The sequence below is a fragment of the Halyomorpha halys genome, unplaced genomic scaffold, assembly GCF_000696795.3.
Source record: "Halyomorpha halys isolate HHAL.00 unplaced genomic scaffold, Hhal_1.1 Scaffold2142.1, whole genome shotgun sequence".
NCBI classification, from domain to species: domain Eukaryota; kingdom Metazoa; phylum Arthropoda; class Insecta; order Hemiptera; family Pentatomidae; genus Halyomorpha; species Halyomorpha halys.
In genome coordinates this window covers 24,759-45,802 of record NW_027106669.1, presented here as the reverse complement: position 1 = coordinate 45,802, position 21,044 = coordinate 24,759, and the positions used below count along the sequence as shown (strand labels likewise).

The following is a 21,044-nucleotide window of genomic DNA, read 5'->3' as shown; positions in this document are numbered from 1 at the left end:
AAAATAATGGGATACAATGTGTGTAAGTAATTAAGAAACAAAATATACCAAATGAGCGGGGATACAGAAAAGTGTAAAATATAATAGAAAATTAATAATGAAGTAATTAATATAAGTACACTTAAGAAGATAACACATGAATATAAATTAAAAGATAGATACATGAATATAAATGAAACAGGAAGGATAATGAATAAAAAAATAATAAATAAATAAATTAAATGAAAAAATAAAAAATGTGAGAATTTAGAAAAACAAGAATAAAAGATATGACAAGAAAATGGGCTTCTGAAATGCAGAAAAAGGTGAAAAAAAGTATTATGTGGATTTTATTATGTTCAAAATGTTTCAATATGTAAGGGAGATGCAGTCTTTATCAACTTTATGATTGACGGAATTCTCTGTCAAATTTATGTAAATGGACTCTGAGATGAGACGTTTGGTGTGGTTGGGGACAGTGGGAAGAATAGAAGGATTGTCGAAATTAAAAGTATGGTTCAGTTTTAATGCGTGTTCTGATAATTTAGATGCAAGTGGATTACAGGAGTTGATGGAAGTTTTGTGCTGGGAAATGCGGTTCTTAAGTTGGTTTTTAGTTTCGCCGATATAGAAGGAATTGCAGCATGGGGTTGAACAGGGTATCCGGTAAACCACATTGGAACGGTGTAAGAAAGGAATAGGGTCTTTTAATTTGGAAAAAAGATAGGAAATTTTATTGTGGGACTTCAAGCCAAGACGTAGGGTGGGAATAGTGGATCTTAAAGATTTTTGAATTTTATTGGAAAGAATGGGGATATATGGAAGCGACCTATACTGAAAAAGTGGTGGAGTGGGATTTTTATAATATGATGCACATTTATTTTTATAATATGATGCACAGTCTTATTTTTATAATATGATGCACATTCCTAAAGCCGAAGACAACACTAAAGTAAAGAACAAGGACAATAACCTTCAAATAGAAAAGAGAAACAATTAAAGATGATGAGCAAGGTACTTCAAGAAAATATTAGTATTGAAAGAGAACAAGATAATCTTTCAAATGATGTGCAGTCTCGAGAAAATGATGAAGATCAGATAGCTAATGACAAGTCAAAAAATAAGAATTCTCCAAGACAGGTTGGTATACAAGTGGAAGATGAGATTATATATTTAGACAGTATTGCCAATTTTCTAACCTTTTCCTGTTTTTGTTCAGTGCATTTAACCCAAACATTTTCCAATGGACCGGGGCATTTTTTATTTATTTATTGATATTTACAACAGTAAATTATAATACAGTTAGTAAATTTGATCTCACCACGACAGCCGTGTGGGTTGGGTTGTAGGTCCTAGAGCGCACGGTTTGAAACTATTGGAAAGAGATGCACTTTTTAGATCCCAAAAATGAAATTATGTACGTTTTTTGACCATGTGCATGAACAGCTAGGGAAATTGAAAAAACGGACAAAAAAAAAATCATTTTAGAATCTAAATTCCTATAAGAATCCATTACCATAATTTAAAATTGTGAGAGATAGTTGACCGTGGATGACTTGTACGAGGAGAAGATGGTGCGATCAAAATGAAACAAATAAGTTGATGTAATTTATTTAATTGTGCCAACGTTTCGGCTTGAGTTTCTAGCCTTCATCAGGGCTAAGAACAGAACAAGATAACAACCGATGAGTATAGAAAATAAAAAATAAACAGAATGACATAAAGTGAATAATTTTAAAGAATGGAATTAATAAAATGAAGTGATGAGAATAAAAGTGGAAAATAAAATGTATATATAGGTAATTGAATAATTAGGTAAAATAACATAATTAAGGAAATAAAATAAAAATGAAGTTATATAATGCAAAGAAGTAAGAATATATTAGTTATAAATAAATTAAAAATTAAAATATGGAAAGATAAATAAAGTTGAAAGAAAGAAAATATATGTAACCATAATAATTGATAAAGAGGTAAAATATAAGTTAAGTTTAACAAAAGAAATGAATAGGAAAAAAAAATGTTATGAGTGGGTAAAATTAAAAAGTAAAAAGTAGAAAATAATTAGAGGAAGAAAGTGTGTGAAAGTGTGAGGACAAATGGTTTTTGGAAAATGTTAAAAATATATATATATGTACAAGGAATGATGATGTACTGGAAGATGACAAAGTGTCAAGGGTATTTAACAACAGTTAAAAAGAGGAAACGTATAAAAGAGGGTGACGACATATGTGCAAGAAAAAGTTTAAGAATTGAAATAATACGTTACAAAGTGGGCAGAAAAATAAAATGAATATATAAAAAAAAAAATTACTTTTTTAATAAATTAACTATTAGCGAATATGTTAACGATAATTTGTGCTAGTCAGTTTTTAAATTGACGGAAGAAGGTTCTAATTGAATATAGAGGCTTTCAGAGATGAGCCTTTTGTCATGGTTACGAACTGTAGCAAGTATAGACATTTTGTCTAAATCGAATGAATGATTTAAAGAAAGAGAATGTTCCGAAAGTCTAGAGGCAGAATGATTACGTGAGGAAACAGAATATTTATGTCATCTGATACGGTCTTTTAAGAGGTTTATGGTTTTGCCTATGAAAGCAGAATTACAATTAAAGGTGGAGCAAGGGATGCGGTATACAATATGTGATCGGTGTAGAGGAGGGATAGGGTCTTTTAGTTTAGTGTAAACATTAGATAGTGTGTTGTGAGGTCTGAAAGCAATATGAAGGTTAGGTATAGCAGAACGGAAGAGTTTTTGGATGTTGTCGGAAAGAGAGGGGATGATCTGTATAAGGGGTAGAAAGCGGTTGTGGAGAATTAGGTGAAGTGCAGAGACGATTTTTGTAGTTGTATATAAGTTTATGAATGATATGGAGAGAGAAGTTATTTAAGAGTATTTGTTTAATGCGGTGTATGTTTTTTCATGGAAATGGGACTCAAAAAGGGAAAGACAACGGTGAATAAGGTTTTTGGCTACGTTAATTCTTTGATGGTAAGGATGTTGGGAGTGGTAATTTAGAAGTCTGCCTGAGTAGGTTGGTTTGGTGTACCAGTCAGTGGATATGGTGTCTAGGTTTCTTATGATGAGGAGGTCAAGGAACGGAAGGGAGTTATTATTTTCAATTTCTACAGTAAAATTAAGGCGTGGACGGTAAGAATTGAAGGCAGATAAGATGTCAGGGATTTTATCTGGATTTAAGACAAGGAGATCATCTACATATTTTTTAGTAAGAATGTCAACTGGAAAGAGTGGGATAACAGAATCAAGCAAATCATTTAGGACAATGTTGGAAAGATCGGGAGCTAGAGGATTTCCCATAGCCAGCCCTGAAATTTGGTTTAAGAACTGACCCTGGGAGGTAAGGTAACCAGATTTACAACAGAGTTGAAGGGATTCAAGGTGGGAAAAACGGTTAAGGGAAGTGTGGGTTGCAATTGATGTCCAATTGGCTTCGATGATAAGGAGGACTTTGTCTATTGGAATGTTGGTGAATAAACTCTCTACATCAAAAGAAACAAAAATATAGTAGTCAGGGATAGTGAAGGATAATAAAAGACCACGGAGGTGAAAGGAATTATGAATATCATATGAATTATTGTGACTGAAGGTTTGTAAAGAAGGAAGTAAAAATTTGCTGAGTTTAGCAGAGGGAGAATTGATATTGGAAGTGATCGGACGGAGTGGAGTATCTGGCTTATGAATTTTATGAAGTCCATAAAAATGTGGGGCAACAGAATTATAGGAAATAAGATTTCTGTACGTCGGGTAGTTGATTTGTTGGGAATGTAAAAGGTCCCTGAGCTTTTGGTTTAATTTGGTCTGTAGTGAAAGAGTGGGGTGCATATGTAGATTGGTCAGATAAAAGTAAAGCCATTTTGTCATTGCAGTCTGGACGATCCATGTTGCACTTGTCTGCTCTAGTGATAATGATGTGATGAGATTTAAAAAAAGAGCGGGTGAAAGAAATATCTTAAAAGAATTGAGGAGAAAAATTACTAGTATCGGAATGAGGATGTAAGAGGTAATTGGAAATAATGTTGCAAATAGAAGTACGGAATAACTCTTTCTTGTCATTAGAATGGTGAATAAGAGGGTCATTGTGAGTATATTCTAGATCGGTTATAAGTTCTGGGATGATTTTTAATAAAGAGTTGGGGCTAGAAAAATTTGGACCTAAGCTAAGAATATTGCGAATGTTGGGTGGAATATAGGTTGATGAAATGTAGTGGACCCATTTGTCGTCGCCTTTAGGGTAAATTTTAGAAGCTAGCGATATTTTATAAATGTTACTAAATTTTGAGAAGAGAAGTTGTTTTTTCTGTAATCGGGTAGTAGTAAAAATGGTGGAGATAGTGGTGCAAAGATTATTGAAGAGTATGTCGCTCATACTGGTTTTAAGGATATGGGTCAGAGATGAAATTTTATGGTTGAGGTGGTGGATTTTTCCAATACTTTCTCGAATTTTAAGTTAAGGAGGGATTTTTGGAATTTAAAGGAAACGAAAAATAATTTAGAATTAAGATGTTTGGATACAGAAATATGGTTGAGGGAATTGATGGATTTAGGAAAAAGGGAGTTTGAGCGACATTAGAGTAAAAAAATACATTGTTCCAAATCATGGGCCAGGCGTCTATGGAGAGAACAAAGGGTGTTTATATGAGATTTGAGATTAGAATAAAAAGTTTTGACAAATTAGGCATAACAGGAGTGGAAATATTAAAAGAAGTCTGAGTAATATAAGAAGAATGAATAGATGAATAATGGATGATAGATGTTGAAGTTCTAGAAGGGGTGACTTGGGTGTATGAAGAAGTTGAAGAGCTAGAAGGAATGACGTCCGATGAGAATGTATGGTGCTGCAGATGTCTAGACGGGTGGTATAGTCTGGTACTGTGGCAAGTAGGTTTGTGGTTGTTATTGAGTCGAAGGCCCTGTGTATTAGGATTCATAATTATGAGAAATAGTTGACCGTGGATGACTTGTACAAGGAGAAGATGGTTGGGGGTGCGGTCAAAATGAAACACAAATAAGTTGATGTAACACTTAGTCATTCTTGTAACGTCTTTTTTAATTCGAAGTTTGGCCGCTCTTGGCGCAGAATACCACTTGGCAGTTAGATTTCAAGCTCACAGGTTCATTTTATTCTCTTTTTTTCCTCCTATCTTTATTTTACCACCCCTTCTTTTCTCAATTTTCCTTACCCACATTATTAGTCATGTTTACCTTCTATTATTATTGTTGTTTTCAAAATATTTTTTTTTCTATACATTTCTTTTGTTAAACTTTACTTATATTTTGCCTCTTTATCAATTATTATGGTTACATATATTTTCTTTCTTTCAATTTTATTTTTCTTTCCATATTTTAATTTACTGATAACTAATATATTATTACTTCTTTGCATTATATAACTTCATTTTTATTTTATTTCTTTAATTATGTTATTTTACCTACTTATTCAATTACCTATGTATACATTTTATTTTCCACTTCTCTCATCACTTCATTTTATTAATTCCATTCAGTAAAATTATTTACTTTATGTCATTCTGTTTATATTTTATTTTTTATTTTCTATACTCATCGGTTGTTATCTTGTTCTGTTCTTAGCCTTGATTAAGGCTATCTTATATCTTATCTTAGCACTGATAAAGACCTCTAGCTGAAACGTTGGCACAATTAAATAAGTTACATCAACTTATTTGTGCTTCATTTTGACCTCACCCCAAACATCTTCTCCTCATATTCATCATAATTTAAGTTTCCTCAACTGGGAAAGGAAACTAAAATGGTTGTCATGATGATGAAGGTTCAATTATGATAACAGATTTTTATAGTAAATTGAGCCCTGAAACTAATTTGTTCTATAGGATTTTCAATTTCCTAAACCATATAAAAAGAATGTTTTCAATTTCATTTATCTATGAACAGTCTAAGGCTATATCATAGGCTTAGTATTGTTAAAGGATCTACTATAAATATTTTTTAAAAGAAACAAAACCACGGAGAAATGTTACATGTGTTTAACAAAGTTTGGAAACCTTTGAAAATTTTAAAAAGGGGTAAGGCTGAACCTGTGAGGCCAGTTGAATATCACCACTACACACACTAGACAGTAGAAGGGAAGATGCAGGAAGTGTGAACCTAGTTTCTCTGCTTAAACTTTATCCAAACTTAATAAGTTTACTTCATTTATCCACCAAATATTTCATGTTTTAGAAGGTTAACTCTAGTATCAAACTAGAAGGAATATAAAGAATCACTGTTTACAGAAAGATAGGTTACAGATAGTTCCAGTGTCTATTCAGAGAATATAACCGTAATACATAAATCATATGATGAGTGTCTAATGTCAGTAAATAATAATAATATTTCTGCAATAACAGCATGTGATTCTTCTCCATTATAGTCAATGGATGCTCTATTTATAATGAAAAATTAGGGTATTTGACATAAATTTTTGGTGGTATCTTATTGGAACTCAAAACTTTCTGTTGTGGATGAAGTCTAGGTTGATAAGTTCAAAACTTATAGATAATTTATTTTATACTATTATTGAACAATTTATAAAACTAATACAACAAAAGAGATCTAAAGTAACATAATCCTGTGTAATCAACAAACCAAAAATATATGTAATTTTAATTAAGTAGAACTATTTTTATTTCATGATAATTCATTTATACATTAAAAAAAACAATAATAATAGTTTAGTAAATTATTCCAATTTTCCCCCATGAAAATGAGAACTACCTGGGAGCTGATACTGTCATTACATATGATCCAGGAAGTAATATCCTCCAATATTCACCTCTAGCTGTAGTTAAAACATCATGGTTAATTTTATCAATAACTATCTTTGCTCCTTCAAGTGGTTTATTATTTTCTCCAGTAACAATTCCTTAAAATAAAATAAAATATAATGTTTAACTACACATAACCATTTTAAATATAATAGGTAAGTAATTAATAGAAAAAAATATGAATAAATACAAAATGAACTGTAAAATAGATTGGCAAATTTTACTTAGTAAGGAAAAATTGAATGCAGAAAAGACCAAGTACATGGTCACCGAGGAAATCCCCAAGCCCCGGTGAAGAAATCAGGATTGGAGAATATACTTTTGGAAAAGTCCCAGAGTTTGTGTATCTTGGATCGCTCATAACCCAAAACAATGTTGTGGACTCCGAAATTAAACGAAGAGTCATATGTGCCAACTGCCGTTATTATAGCCTCAGTCCCTATTTTAGGAGCCATGCATTGTCTAAGGACACGAAGATTTATTTGTATAAAACAATTATTCAGGCAATTCTTCTGTATGGTTCGGAAACATGGACTATCTCCAAGGCTAGTAAGCACAACTTAATGGTCTTGGAAAGGAAGATTCTCAGTAAAATATTTGGAGCAGTCAAGGTTGACCCGATATGGAGACATCGAACAAACCAGGAGCTCAAAGTTTTATATAAGGAACCAGACATCCAGTTTGTAAAGCTCAGTAGATTGAGGTGGGCAGGGCATGTTGCTCGGATGGCTGAGAGTGATCAACCAAGGAAAATAGTGACAGAGGTACTACATGGAGCAAGACGCACAGCAAGACCACGCCTTCGATGTGAGTGGTGATACCAGGACCATATTGGGAGTGAGGAACTGGATGGCGGCCACTCAAGATCATAATGATTGGTGGGGGCTGATGCAGGAGGCTAAGACTCGTTATCGAGTTTTGGAGCCGAATTAATAATATTAATAATAGTAAGGAAAAATTACTTTTTTGTTTCTGATAAACCCTATTAGTTGGGGATACTATCATAATCAATTAATTTATCAGTTGTGTTAACTGAAAGATGAATGCTGATAAAGTGGGAGAAGATAAGTTGACAAATATAAATAAAAGAAAACCTCAAATAAACATAAAATAAAACTTTAAAAATTGTAAAGTATAAACCAGGAAATAATATTATTTGGTTGTGAAATATTGATTATGACTAATGCCAATGGGAATTAAAAATGATAAAACATACAATTTTGAATTTGGAAGGTACAAGATGATGAGTTGAGTGGATATATTTGATGTTCATTGAATTTCTATAAGACTTTACTTGGGTTTTTTGCTGTTCTTAATCTCTACTTCCCCTCGCTTTGTTTACTCACTAATCATGATACAATATTTTAAAACGTAAAATATATATAGAGGGCTGAGCTCAGTCCTTTTCAAGATTTTTATCCTCTCTGAACTATGTCCTGTTGAGTTCTAGGACTCCTTTCTGGTTCTTCAGCTAATCAGCAGATGAGAGAAGCTCCTTGCTTATTACATTTTAATTAAATTAAATAATGAGTATCCATCTCTTCCCTAAACATTGCTTCTTGATCAAGAAGTATAATAAAAGTTGAAAACTTGATATATATTAAGAAATATCCATATATTAAAGTCTCCATAGACTAGTAAAGAAAAACTGATGTTACATGGCACAAATGCATATATGACAAGAAATAGCCTACTAGATTTAGACACATTCTTATATTATACTTTAAAATGAATTGTATAAAGGAAACAGTCATGATACTTTAATAAAGTACTAAACAAGAAATAAAAAATGAAATTAGTAAAGAATCCCTATCATTAAATTTAAAGTTCGTGACATCACATCAATTGATAGAAAACTTTAAGGAAATAAACAGCACCTCCAAGAATAAGAGAAAGAAAGAGATGAAGTATCATTCCAATGAGGTTGTCTTTATAAATAACAATCTAGCTAATCATAGGATAGATTCCAGTTACAAAACTTTATTTTATGGAAGTCAAACAGGACTAAGTGAAAATAGAGGTGATGTCATTTCATTATTTTCTTAAACAGATGGTTTATTTAAGAGGTTCATTAAAATTTTAACCAATAACCCAGGACAAGATCAAATTACAAGTATAAAATCATTAATGTAAAGTGTGCTATAGTGAGTTTAAATCGGGTTTGAGCAAATAATTTCAAATGCTTAATGAAATGTCAGCTTATACTCATCAAATCTTTAAGATCATACAAAGAAATTGTAGACAATTTAAAAAAAAAAAAAAAAAAGCTAAAGAGGAATCTAATAATAAACATCAAACTTACCCAAGTGCTCAGTCGAGGAGGAACCAAACCTCCAAAAAAGTGGAATTAGTGGTGTCAGGAACATTTATTAAATGTGAATACATCAATGTTAATGGGATTTTTTTTTTTTAAGTTTAAGAGAATGTAGCAAATGTACATTCTGGAACTCTAATAAGTCCTTCATATATCAATATTTAATTAGTCATGAAAACATTTGCTTAATGTCAGAATAAAAAACAAAACAAATAATTACTCTGCTATCATCAAAATAACACATTGGTAATAAGTTGCACGGTAAAGAATAGCCAATTTATCTATATGAATGGCAGACACAGTGAAACTAGACTTTCACCAATCAGAAATAATGTGGGCAGCTCATATACATGGGTGGATAAATGAATACATTCAAAAGCAACATTGACACTTTTTTCCACTCCAGTTCTTTCCTACTTGGATATATTACAATGCATCTTTCACATGGCCTGAAGTCAGCAATGAACCAACAGAAAGCATTACTAAGCAGTGTCAAGTGTTTTTTGGTAAATTTAAGTGTTCTGAGGTAAATTCAACAACTGAAGAAACCATAGAGAGCCATGCTTAAAATTTTATAAAAAGTTTATTATTATTATTATTGACAAATTTAGTATGTAATTTTTAACTTGAATTCTACTTAAACTCACAATAACCCACTTTATGCTAATGTTCTTATTCACACAATCAACAGTTTCAAGACAGCAGTTACTTAAAACTTGAAAAAACGCTGTAACTTTACTGAGTGAAATGCTATCCAAATTGGAAATTATAAAATTTGACAAAATGAACCTGCATGAACCTGAAAATGAAAAATGGTGTTGCTTGGAGCAAAACTTTACATTCTCCACTAAATGCTTTAAATTATATGATAATTTGGTTAAAGGGTGGTACGATTGAACTTTGAGTTTAAATTATACATTCTACAGTATAATACCAAGATGTAACCGCAATTTTACTATTATCAGGTATTCTGCCTTCCTATAGTGAACTCTATGACATATTCACACTAAAATACTATAGGAGATAATGTCTTCTAGCCATGAACACTAAAAAAAAATAAAAATTAAAAAAAAATACCTTTAACACCCCAATGAACAGCTTCAATAAAAGAAATTAAACTTTCTTTATTATTTTCCCATTCAGCAGTTAACTGTGATGCTTCAGGGAATTTACAACAACTTAATTCAAAAGTGATTTCAAAACAGTTTGAGTGTAAATAATTAAAATCCTGCATTCCACCTATAAATAAAAAATAATAAATTAGGGCTGAGTATTAATGATGAAAAATTAAATTCTCAATTATAATATTTAAAAATTATTATATCTAATCTTCCACATAATATGAGTATATACATGTGTTTTTGTTTTTATTTGTTTCTAAGAATCAATTGATATAGAGTATATTTATCTACTATTGAATCCATGTTATGCTTTTCACTTTCACTATTTTGCAAAAGCTTAAACTTCATTCACCATAAATAAGACCTAACCAAGTTACATTTCTAAATTCTTGAATTTTGAGAAAAAAAAAAATGAGAGAGAGGGGTTGTAATTGAGTCTTTTACACTCTGTATGTAAAATAATTTTTTATATGTACATGGTAAAGTTTTTGTGCTTGTATGCCTGGTCAACTTTTTAATGGCACAATATCAAGTTAAGCTACAACCCTAAGTAAAAGGGAACACTGTTGTGAACGAACAGTGTGGCTATAAAGTTGATTTTTGCAGTACTTCCCTTTATTGTGTGTGTAGTAGCATAACATAATCATGAAATGTTATAAAGCCAATGGCAAATGTTCATGCTTACCAGTGCAGCAATCAAGGTATTAATGCAATAGAAACCCTCACTGGTTTACAAACCAAAGAGAGCAAAAGGGACCACAAATTAAGTTTCAATACAAAAAAGATGGAGCACCAAACATCTTCATAATAGTCTTTAAAACCCCTACCCATTGACTAATTAGAAAAGAACAAGCTGTCATAATTTGACTTCAGACTAACCACAACAAATTTAATGGACATCTTTACTTAAAAATTAAGAATAGAAAACAGTCCTTTGTGCAAATGTGGTAGGGGAGGAACAAAAAGCTGGCCACTCCCCTCTAAGTGTTACATTCATTGAAGAAGTCAGAAGACTGACTTGATATTATTCCTTTTATTTAAATTTATTAATATATAACTGATTCTCTAACAAAAGTTATCAATTAATTATTTACTGAGAAGCATCAGTAGAAGATTAAGCAGCCATCTTCCACAGTTTATAACATAGAATTTGTAAACTAAAAAGTTTGCATATTTTTTTTTTTTTTTCAAGCAAGTAAAATACATACCAATCACTAATTTAAAATACTATTCTAAATATATTATAAAAAGTTATAATACACTTTAATTTTATAAATTGTTTATCAGTTTCTTAAAAATATATTCATTAATTTTATAAACTCCTAAACCAAAAACTAAACATACTTAATTTGGATATCAGAGGTCATAGTTACCTGTAACTGTGTACCAATTGTTACCATTAGTTATTCCATCTTCAAACTTATCACCTTCACAGTTATGCTTGTTATTCATTAGAGGATGTTTCTCAGCATACAACTTAGAAAGTTGAAGAAATAACTGATCATCGGGGGATTCGCTATACCCTCTGCCAGTTCTGAAATTTGGAGAATCAAAATAACAGAAAACGCTTATACAACATTTCTGTATCAAATATGATTTTTTTCTAACTCAAATATAACCGTTTTATAGTTGAATAAAACTTTATTAAAATTTAAAGTAACCCTTTCCAATTCAAATAAATGTCAACATTACAATTTTAAATGTAACCTTTTCCATCTTATATACAACTCAGTACAGAGCTGGGCAGGAATCATTACATGAGTAATTTAATATTTGTTCAGATATCCAGAAAATATAAATGCTATAGATTTTTAAATGGCGTGCTGGAGTTTCGATTTATTTCAACTTTTCGAGTTCCTAACATATTGAAGTCCGTTCAAATCTTTTCAGATATGAAGAAAATAAAATCAATTTCATGATCGTGCCCTTTCTCTCAATTTATTTTAACTTTTAGAATTTCTAAAATCTTAGCACCAATGACAACATAAGAGGATTTTAATATTATATATAATTTATTGTAAATTTCATAAGTTATTAGGTTTTTAATGGTTTCACTTCTGATCTTCCTCTTCTTTTTTAATTGACACCATAGAGCATCAAGCTGCCATAGACATCCTCAACAACTGCCAATAATCTCTAACCATCCCTTGCATGAGAAATTGTTATCTTCAATTGCCAAATATTTCCGACAAACTCCCTATTAAGTCATCAGCCTCAATAGTGGATGTACATCTGAAATATTTGTACACAGTCAATTGGATACTCTTCCATCACTCATCTTAATAATGTGAACTGGCCATTTCAGGTTCTGGATTAGGCTAAATCATCTGAATAGGCAAGAAACTAGGTCATAGTGATGATTATCATTCTTTCCTGATTCAGTCCTGCCTTACTATCAATTGTTTATATAACAATGTAGAGCAGAAAAAGAACTTTTAAGTTCCAATGTCTGAAACCCTTTTTCACTCCAAAAAAATGTAATATTTGGTACATTTGACTTGATGATGCTTACCAGTCAATTGTATCTATCCTGTTAGTTTACATGGTAAACCCAGTCCATCCACGGTCAATATAAGTTGAGTTCTCATAATTAATTTGTAAGCTGTTCTAAAGTCAATATACAATATCCACATAGTCTATTGATAATCCTCCATCAATCTCCAGTCTTAAATTGTGCAATCAATGTGTTGTTTAAACTGTTAGGCAAACTAAAATCTTTGAGCTTTATATGTCTTAGCAAGAAGAGGACCCATTGCCAGTCAACTAGTATTAGTCTTCTTTCTGAGGTGCTACAGATCAATATGGTCCTTGACCTCCTCAATGCGCCTTCACCAGGTGGTTTGAACTTCTGCAGCAGATTGGAGAACTTTCTCCAATTTTGAATATTCAGCAGGTTAGCGTGTCCTTAGTCACCATGTCTTCCAACTTGAGTTTTGATCCAAATTTCACTCAATTACCATCCTAAGAATCTAGTCATCTATCATTCTGGTGGCTAGTATTCATACCAACTTCAATCAATCCCCTTGTTATAGTTCTTTGAAAATATGAACTCTGTGTCATTTGAAAATATACCTCAATGTGTCAGGTAATATTGTGCATGCTAATTTCCTCTCCATGCAACGTAATCAGAAGAATCATCAATTCCTCAAGCAGATTTTATCAAATATTTTGTATATTCACCTTGATAGAACTAAAAGAATTTCTAAAAAAAATATGTAAATTGCAGAATAAATTAATTGAAACAGAAATAAATTACTCAGCAAAAAGAAGGAAACTAAATTTTAACATTATCTGGATTTAAAGTAATGTAAAAAGGTTCCAACTCTTGTTTACATAAGTAAATAGTTAATTGTGCCTAACTCATCAATAAATAAAAAAAAGTTCATTTGTATTGGACTTTGAAATGTTTTTAAAGAAAAAACAGAAGTAATGTAATATTTTGTGAAGGAGCTTATTTCTTGAAGAAAAATATTGCTTCTTTAAGGCTCAATGGTTTTCAAGTTAGAAACAAAACTGTGCATTCCTAGTTAAAACATTTTTGGTAAAACAACTTAAGGTCATTCTCAAGTATAACATCAACAATTTTATAAAATTTCAATTAAAAAAATTAAGTAACATTATAATAAAAATAGGTAAGTGCAACAAAAGTAGGTAGTTAATCAAAATTCTTTTTTAAAAATGTCTATACATTTGTGCACTCAACTTTTTTTTTTTTTAAATTAAGTTATTTTTTATTCCAGGTTTATTTATAATCTAATTTATTTTGTTATGGTATTTTCGCAATAATAATCAATCATCTAATTAATGAAAATAATATCACTAGGATATGCAGTAATGATTTCAAGAATTAGAATTAAAATAATTATTTTTAAATAAAAGAATTGAATATAATATTCCTGGATCAATTTAAGTTAAAATGGGTTACATTTGAATAAGAAAAGGTTATATTTGAATTGGAAAGGGTAACATTTGAAATTGAAAGGGTCAAATTTCAGTGGAAAAAAGTTAAATTTAGTGCAAAAATGATCTTTGAAAATATAATATGAACCCCTCAGATGCTGTAAAATTAATTAAAATCTAGCTAAACAAGGTTAATTTTTAATTTTAATACAAAGCATTATCTAGCTATCTAAAGTATAAATAAAAAAGTAACTAATCAATGCTTTACAATTATGGGCAAAAACATTTACAACAAATATTCAAGAAAGAAAAATTTACAGACTACAATGATAGTAAATCACTTTAAGCAGGTACTCATGCATATACATGTACAAATGTTCCACAAATAAACATACTTCTGGGGTTAAATAATGTAGGTGTAAAACAATTTTAAACTAAGATTATAAAGATGACGTGATTTCAATACTGAAATTGAAAATAAGTCAAATATGAGGATTTTAAAGGTGCAAGAGTATGGAATAATTGTACAGAAAAATATAGAATAGGTTATATTCTATTTGAAAGTTTTTTCACCTCAACAATTAAAAAAAAATTAATATAAACAAACTTCCTAAAAAAAAAATTCAGAACTTCTGAGTCATTTGAAAATTAGAATTACTGATTCATGCAAAATTGCACATTATAACAATATTTAGGATGGAACAGTTCTTTCCTCCCAATTAACTGTAAAGCAGAGAAGAAGTCGAAATAAAAACACAAAATAAAAAAAGGCTTTTATCCAGGACATACCATTCAGTAATCTAACTAAATGGATATAAATAAGTGTATTAGATTGAAAAAAGGATATTAAAATGATTAGAAATAGTTGCCAGATTAGGTTTATGTATCTTAACCCACTTAAGAAACAACAATCTTTCAAAAAAAATAATAATAGTGGCAAGCAGAAAAAAGATCCAATAACTGGAGCTAAGCAGGAAGGAGAAGATATTTCCTGGAATAATTTTGATGAGAATAAAACATAAAAATTACAGACATCCTTCCCCTATCCTATGTTCTCGAAAGGTTTTTATACTGAGGGATATAGCTGTTATGAATGACCTGATTGCAATTGAAAGGATAACCCTTACAATTAATTTTGAGCAGTGGTTCCCAACTTTTTTTTGGCAGTAGAACCCTTTTGGTACTAGAAGGAAAATGGCAGAACTCCAACATCATATTAATAAGAAAGACCAGGATACCTACAAATCTTGTTAAAAATGATGAAAATCTGAGATGATAAGGTTCAACATTATGTTGAGTTCACATGGAATGACTCACTCCAAAATTATTTCATGGAGCACCTGGAAGAAGCATGCAGAACCCCTGTGTTCTATGGAACCTTGGAGGAAAGAAGAATAATAAAATTCCAGAAGAACTTACAAACAGAACATACAGATAGAAAAAAAACAATAAAAAAAAGTCCAACTTCAAAACAGCATTGAGAAGGGAGAGAGATGTAGGAGTAGAAGTGGGCTTAAATGTAACAGTAGCTTCTAGATATTTTCTAAGTACCACACTCAATCCCATGGATGAACATGGTACCAAAACATACTTGTAACTATGTACAGGTTCAAAGTTTTGTGTGCCATATCTCTTTTCTTAATATAATGACTAAATGGTCAAAATCACTTTCAGGAAATATGTAACAATAATCCAACAATTTTTCAACCATAACTTGAAGAATTGGAAGTAGTAATGGTTTTAGCATGACTATGTCAAGGAAGGTTTCAGCAGGAAATGCTCAAAATTAAAAAATAGTTGAGAGGGTAATGTTCCTTCATCAAAAACGTCTTTAAAAAGTTAATATAGTAAAATGATTTCCAAATTTGTCTATTATTTTTAGTTCATCAAACTTAATTATTTTATTAAACACAAATATTTTAACAGTTTGGAAGATATGCTATTTTCTAAGTTCCTATAATAAAATTTAAAAAAAGTAAATAATTGAAAAATTTACGATTTGCTAAAATACTACATTAATAGAAATATCATTAATTATAAATGTAATCTAGAAAACATTGGTTAGTTGAGCAGTCAAGAAATAAAAAACTCAGTGAGCTTAATACTTCTTTAATGTATTTCCCAGTGTTTTCCCAAATTAATTATTTATTAAGATTAATGCATTCCCAAATTTAAGTTGTAGGCCGTCATCAGATGATTCTAGAAGATTAGTAATAAGTATTATTTCCAATCTGGATCTTCTATGCCAGAACAGGCACAATTTATAAAAGCTGTTCAAACAAAATTAATTAGTAAATTTTTGAGGCTCACAATATCTTTAATTTAAAATATTCTTAAATATAACTTAAAGATGAACATATGAGATGATTTTAAAAATTCAATATACTTAAAAGTTTAATAAGATAATCTGAGCCACACAAATAAAAATTACAAGTGTTAAAATGCACGCTAACAGTTGGGTTACAAAAAAAAATTACCCTGAATCAAAAGGATAACTAGCAACAAGTGATCCTCCATGTAAACTTCCTGATAATACAAATGGGTTATGATAGATCCAATTCATGACTGCAACAGTTTCCGGTTGTCTTCCAAAAAAAATATTATGGTTATAAGAAAATCTATCTCGGAATTTATCAGGGAAATCCCTGTTCAGATCCTTATTGTTATAATTGTTGCGCCCAACTTTATCACTATTAGGATCACAGACTCCTTCCTATAACACAATAATAAGGCATTTCTCTTAGTGGCTTCAATAAATTTAATTTATGAAGTTACTTTGAACTGTATTGAAGAAAAAGGTTATCAGATTCAATGTACATATACACAAGAAATTTAAAAGGATTGCAAAAAATATTAATTGATAATTGGGTAACCTAGTTAATTTTAATAATACTAAAAAAAAAAAAAAGATCTGGTTTACTCCAAATAAAATTAAAAGTTTTAATTAAGTGCAACCAGCTCTCCCTCCAAAATTAATAAATAAATGTAATTGTATTTTATTTTTAATTCTTATTCTAAAACTGTGAGATATCTTTAAATATATAATTTCTTTCAAACTTAAATAATAAATTCAAAATAAGCATAATTTATTACAATCTTCCCACAAACAAAAACACCGTTTTTTAATTACAGGCGCTTTTTAAATATTGCTCGATTGAACTGTTTCCTTCCTGAGCTGCTTCCTGTTTTAAGCAAATATTTCAAAAGTGATACAGGATCGTCACTTCTAGGGGGCTTAGTGGGGTGGGTCTGACCGGGAAGCATTGCATTTTTTTTTTATGATCTCCTCTTGTGAGATTGTGGTGGCGGGTTTCACGCCATTTATGTTTCTTTGTTATTATCCTCCTTGAAGCCAACATTTTCTTCCCCTTTGAAGTTCTAATCATTAATTGGTATCTAATTATAATACTACCTTTTTCAGATCCTAGCCCTGTCTCAGCAAAATCTGATCATTAATTTACAAAATACTATTAAAAAAACTATTAATCTCTAATTTTGAAATTTTCATTAAATTCTGATAAAATAATTAAATACAAAAGCTAACCAATTGTACAGAACACAAAGAAATTATTGTAAATTTAAAAAATAGAACTTGAATGGTTTTTAAATTTATTTCTCAAAAATCATCTTATCAATATTTTTGGTTATATCTTTTTATAAGAACCACAGATCCTAAATATAATCTAATAGAATGAAATGAAAGCTAACTGGATTTTATTCAAATCCTTTAATCTGTATGTCTGTTCTAGAAACAAAACTAACAGTTCTGAAGATATTTATGTAGTTAAATCATTATTGGCTCTGGGTTAATCGCTGCAATTAATATATATCAATGCTGAGGAAATATTAATAGCATTCCATTGGAGGAGATAGTATTATATGTCTTACATTATTCAATAACTCTAGCTACTATCTATCCAAGTCATCACAAGTTGTTCAGGAATTTTTTTAAATAAAATTAATAAGGCTGGAATCCAATGAAAAGTTGCCATTAGGGGCTTCTTAATCCTTGAATGAGAGCGAATTGGCAGCTTTAATTTACCTAATAAAGCTGGAAATAGTTTAGGAAAATTTTTATAATTTAACATAGAACAAAACCATCGGCTTCTATTCTTAAAAGATCATTATAATTTTTTTCTATTATAACTAAATAATTGGAAAAAAAAAAAGGTAATGAAAAATAACTTACTAATACTGGCTATTAGTAGATTTATTTGTGTAAATTCACCGCATTTACATCAATATTTACTATGGATGTAACAGGAAATAGATAAATTCAATTGTTGATAAAATTATTAACAATTAAATTTAAGTACCAATGAGATCATTCCAAAATAGTTTAAAAAAATTTCAAGAATATTTTTAAATCATAAATTATTTATGATAATGTAAAAAAAAAAAATTAATAAAAAATAAAAGGACGTCTAGAAGCTAGGTCAAAGAATGTTTCTGGCTGCAAAAGCAACACATAAAGGATCATTTCATGAACACTGTCCAATGATAATCAGGATATTGGATGCAAATTATGATTATTTTGTTGAAGCAAGTTTTATTTTAAAAAGAAATTCAGTATTCAAGGATTGGCACAGCAAAATAAACAAACTACAGTATTCAAGGATTGGCACAGCAAAATAAACAAACTATACACTAGTAATTAAATTTTAATATTGTTTATCTTTGTATGTGTTACCTTAAAAAATTAAAATATCTGAAACTTGGTGCAAGTTCAAATAACCTATATGTTTAAAATAGAACAATAGAATATCTCTATTAACAATAAATCATTGTTATTGTTTAGTGTTGTTAGCGATATGTTTATTTCTTTTGTCTCAAAAGAAATAATAAAATACTGTAACTGATTACTAATTATCTGTAATAACTGTTCTGAGGATAGCCTTTGCTACTTAAATATCAACAACACCAACTTGTATCAAGGTCCCTGTGCCATATGTAAGCATGGACATTGATAAGAGAAAGTAATGGGACACATTACAAGACACAGATACAAGACCTTAAATCTCCTCCCCCTGGATCCCAAGGAGATAGAATAGTTAAGAGTTTCAATTTCTTGGAAGATATCGATATCTTCATCTTTTAAATCTTGACTGAATTTATTCTCATCAATGCCTCCAGGAGGAAATTTTACAATCATGAGGAAACACAAGATTTCCATATAAAAAAAATTTAGAAGACATATATGTACTCTTTTTTATAGGTTAAGATATTTTAAGGTAATACAATAAAATAATAATACAAAAGTTTACCTTAGCAACATACTGAAAGATCTTGAAAAGTATTTCCAATATATAATTAGTGAGTTATGTTTTAGTGTTTTCAAGATCAAAATTAATTAATTGAAACAAAATTATTAATTAAAAGGTTTCTAAATTTTGCTAAACTTTAATAGATATAGCCAAGAAACAAATTTTAGAGTAAGGTTCATAATCTAATATGCTATTCACCAAAAATAGCATAAAGCAGACAATATTTTATTTCATAAGTGCAACGTACGGATGGTGGGTGAGCTAAGATCACATAGTATGTCAAATGCAAATAGTACCTGAGTGCTTCCAATAACACCTACTAGTTCACAAGTATCACTCCAATGTGGATGTGGGTGTATCCTCACTTATACATTCATTCATACTATCAAATAAATTAAAAAACCTTCAATCCTGTTTTTATTTGTCATAAAAAATATATACTCCCATTAATATTAAAAATCTATGAAATCTGTGTCTGTTTTTACATGATATCTTGTATTTAATGGATATTATTAATGAACACGTATAAATGAAGTTTGGAGAACTAGGTTACTATCAGCATCAATGTATAGGGTGATCGGTGTGATGTAGGTACAACAGTTATCGGTATGCAACATTTATGAAGTAGAGCCTTTTATCCATAATCTCATACAGCAAATTAAATGTAGAGCTTTCAGTTCACTATATATGTTCCTCAGATCAACAATAAATAAATTTTATTAAAATAGGTAAAACAAATTAATATTGCTAAAGATATTTCATTCAAAGAGGAACACCAATAATAAAATTAGAGAAAAAAAAAACATTAAAAAACAAAAACTCACAATGAGATGGTAGGTAGGTAAAATAACAGTAACTAAAAATCACAAAAACCAACTATCTCTTATATAACAGCATAAATGCAAAAAATGTAATTAAATAAGTGAGTTTCATTAATGGTACATATTTATTAGCCAACAGTAACACTTGATACATAAGCCATCGTTAATACGATATTAAGATTATAACATTATGAAAAGTAATTATCATAACAACAAGAATACAATAAAGATAATAAATTTTCAAAACTGCTTCATTTCAGCACACTTCAAAAGAGCTCTGCCCAAAAACCAGCTGTCCAAATGCCTCACCAATAATGCCCTACTGGTACTGGTATATACTGGTATTAGGTGGGGGGAACAAGTCCGGCAAGTGGGCCTAATGGTCCTTTTTGCCAATTCCTGACGGCTACCTAAGTTGCCGGAGCGTACTAACCAAGGTGGGAGTGTCAAGATTCATTCCTCGGGACCGCCAAAAAATGAATGTTAACTGCCTCAGGTGGAAATCGAACCCACACAACAGTCACATCCCTAATAATGCCCTAAATCAAATCCTGAGGGTAGCTGAATGTGTCCAAAACATTACGGAGTTGACTAATATCAAAACTGAACAAACTTGATCACTTTCATAAATTTTTTTGATTGGAGAAGATGGTCGGGGGGTGTGGTCAGCAAAGGAACAACATAAATAAACAAAAGAATATTTATTTATGCCGACATTTCGACCTGATTTTCAGGTCTTCATCAGGGCTATAAAAACAAAAAGACAACAACCATCATTTAGAGAGAAAAAATAAATTATGTAAATAAAAATAAAATATATATAACTTTAACTTGGATCG

At 30.2% G+C, this 21,044-nt stretch overlaps 1 protein-coding gene across 1 annotated transcript in view; it reads right to left on the bottom strand.

Moving 5' to 3' along the window:
* The window catches only part of LOC106691197 (carboxypeptidase D), a gene marked incomplete at its 3' end in the record, with an annotated part of 37,972 nt that overhangs the window by 11,522 nt on the left and 5,406 nt on the right, over positions 1-21,044 (bottom strand). The window contains 4 exon segments of the mRNA XM_014436893.3: positions 6,736-6,883; positions 10,177-10,338; positions 11,594-11,754; positions 16,598-16,833. Of these exon segments, the coding sequence (XP_014292379.2) occupies positions 6,736-6,883; positions 10,177-10,338; positions 11,594-11,754; positions 16,598-16,833 (707 nt within the window).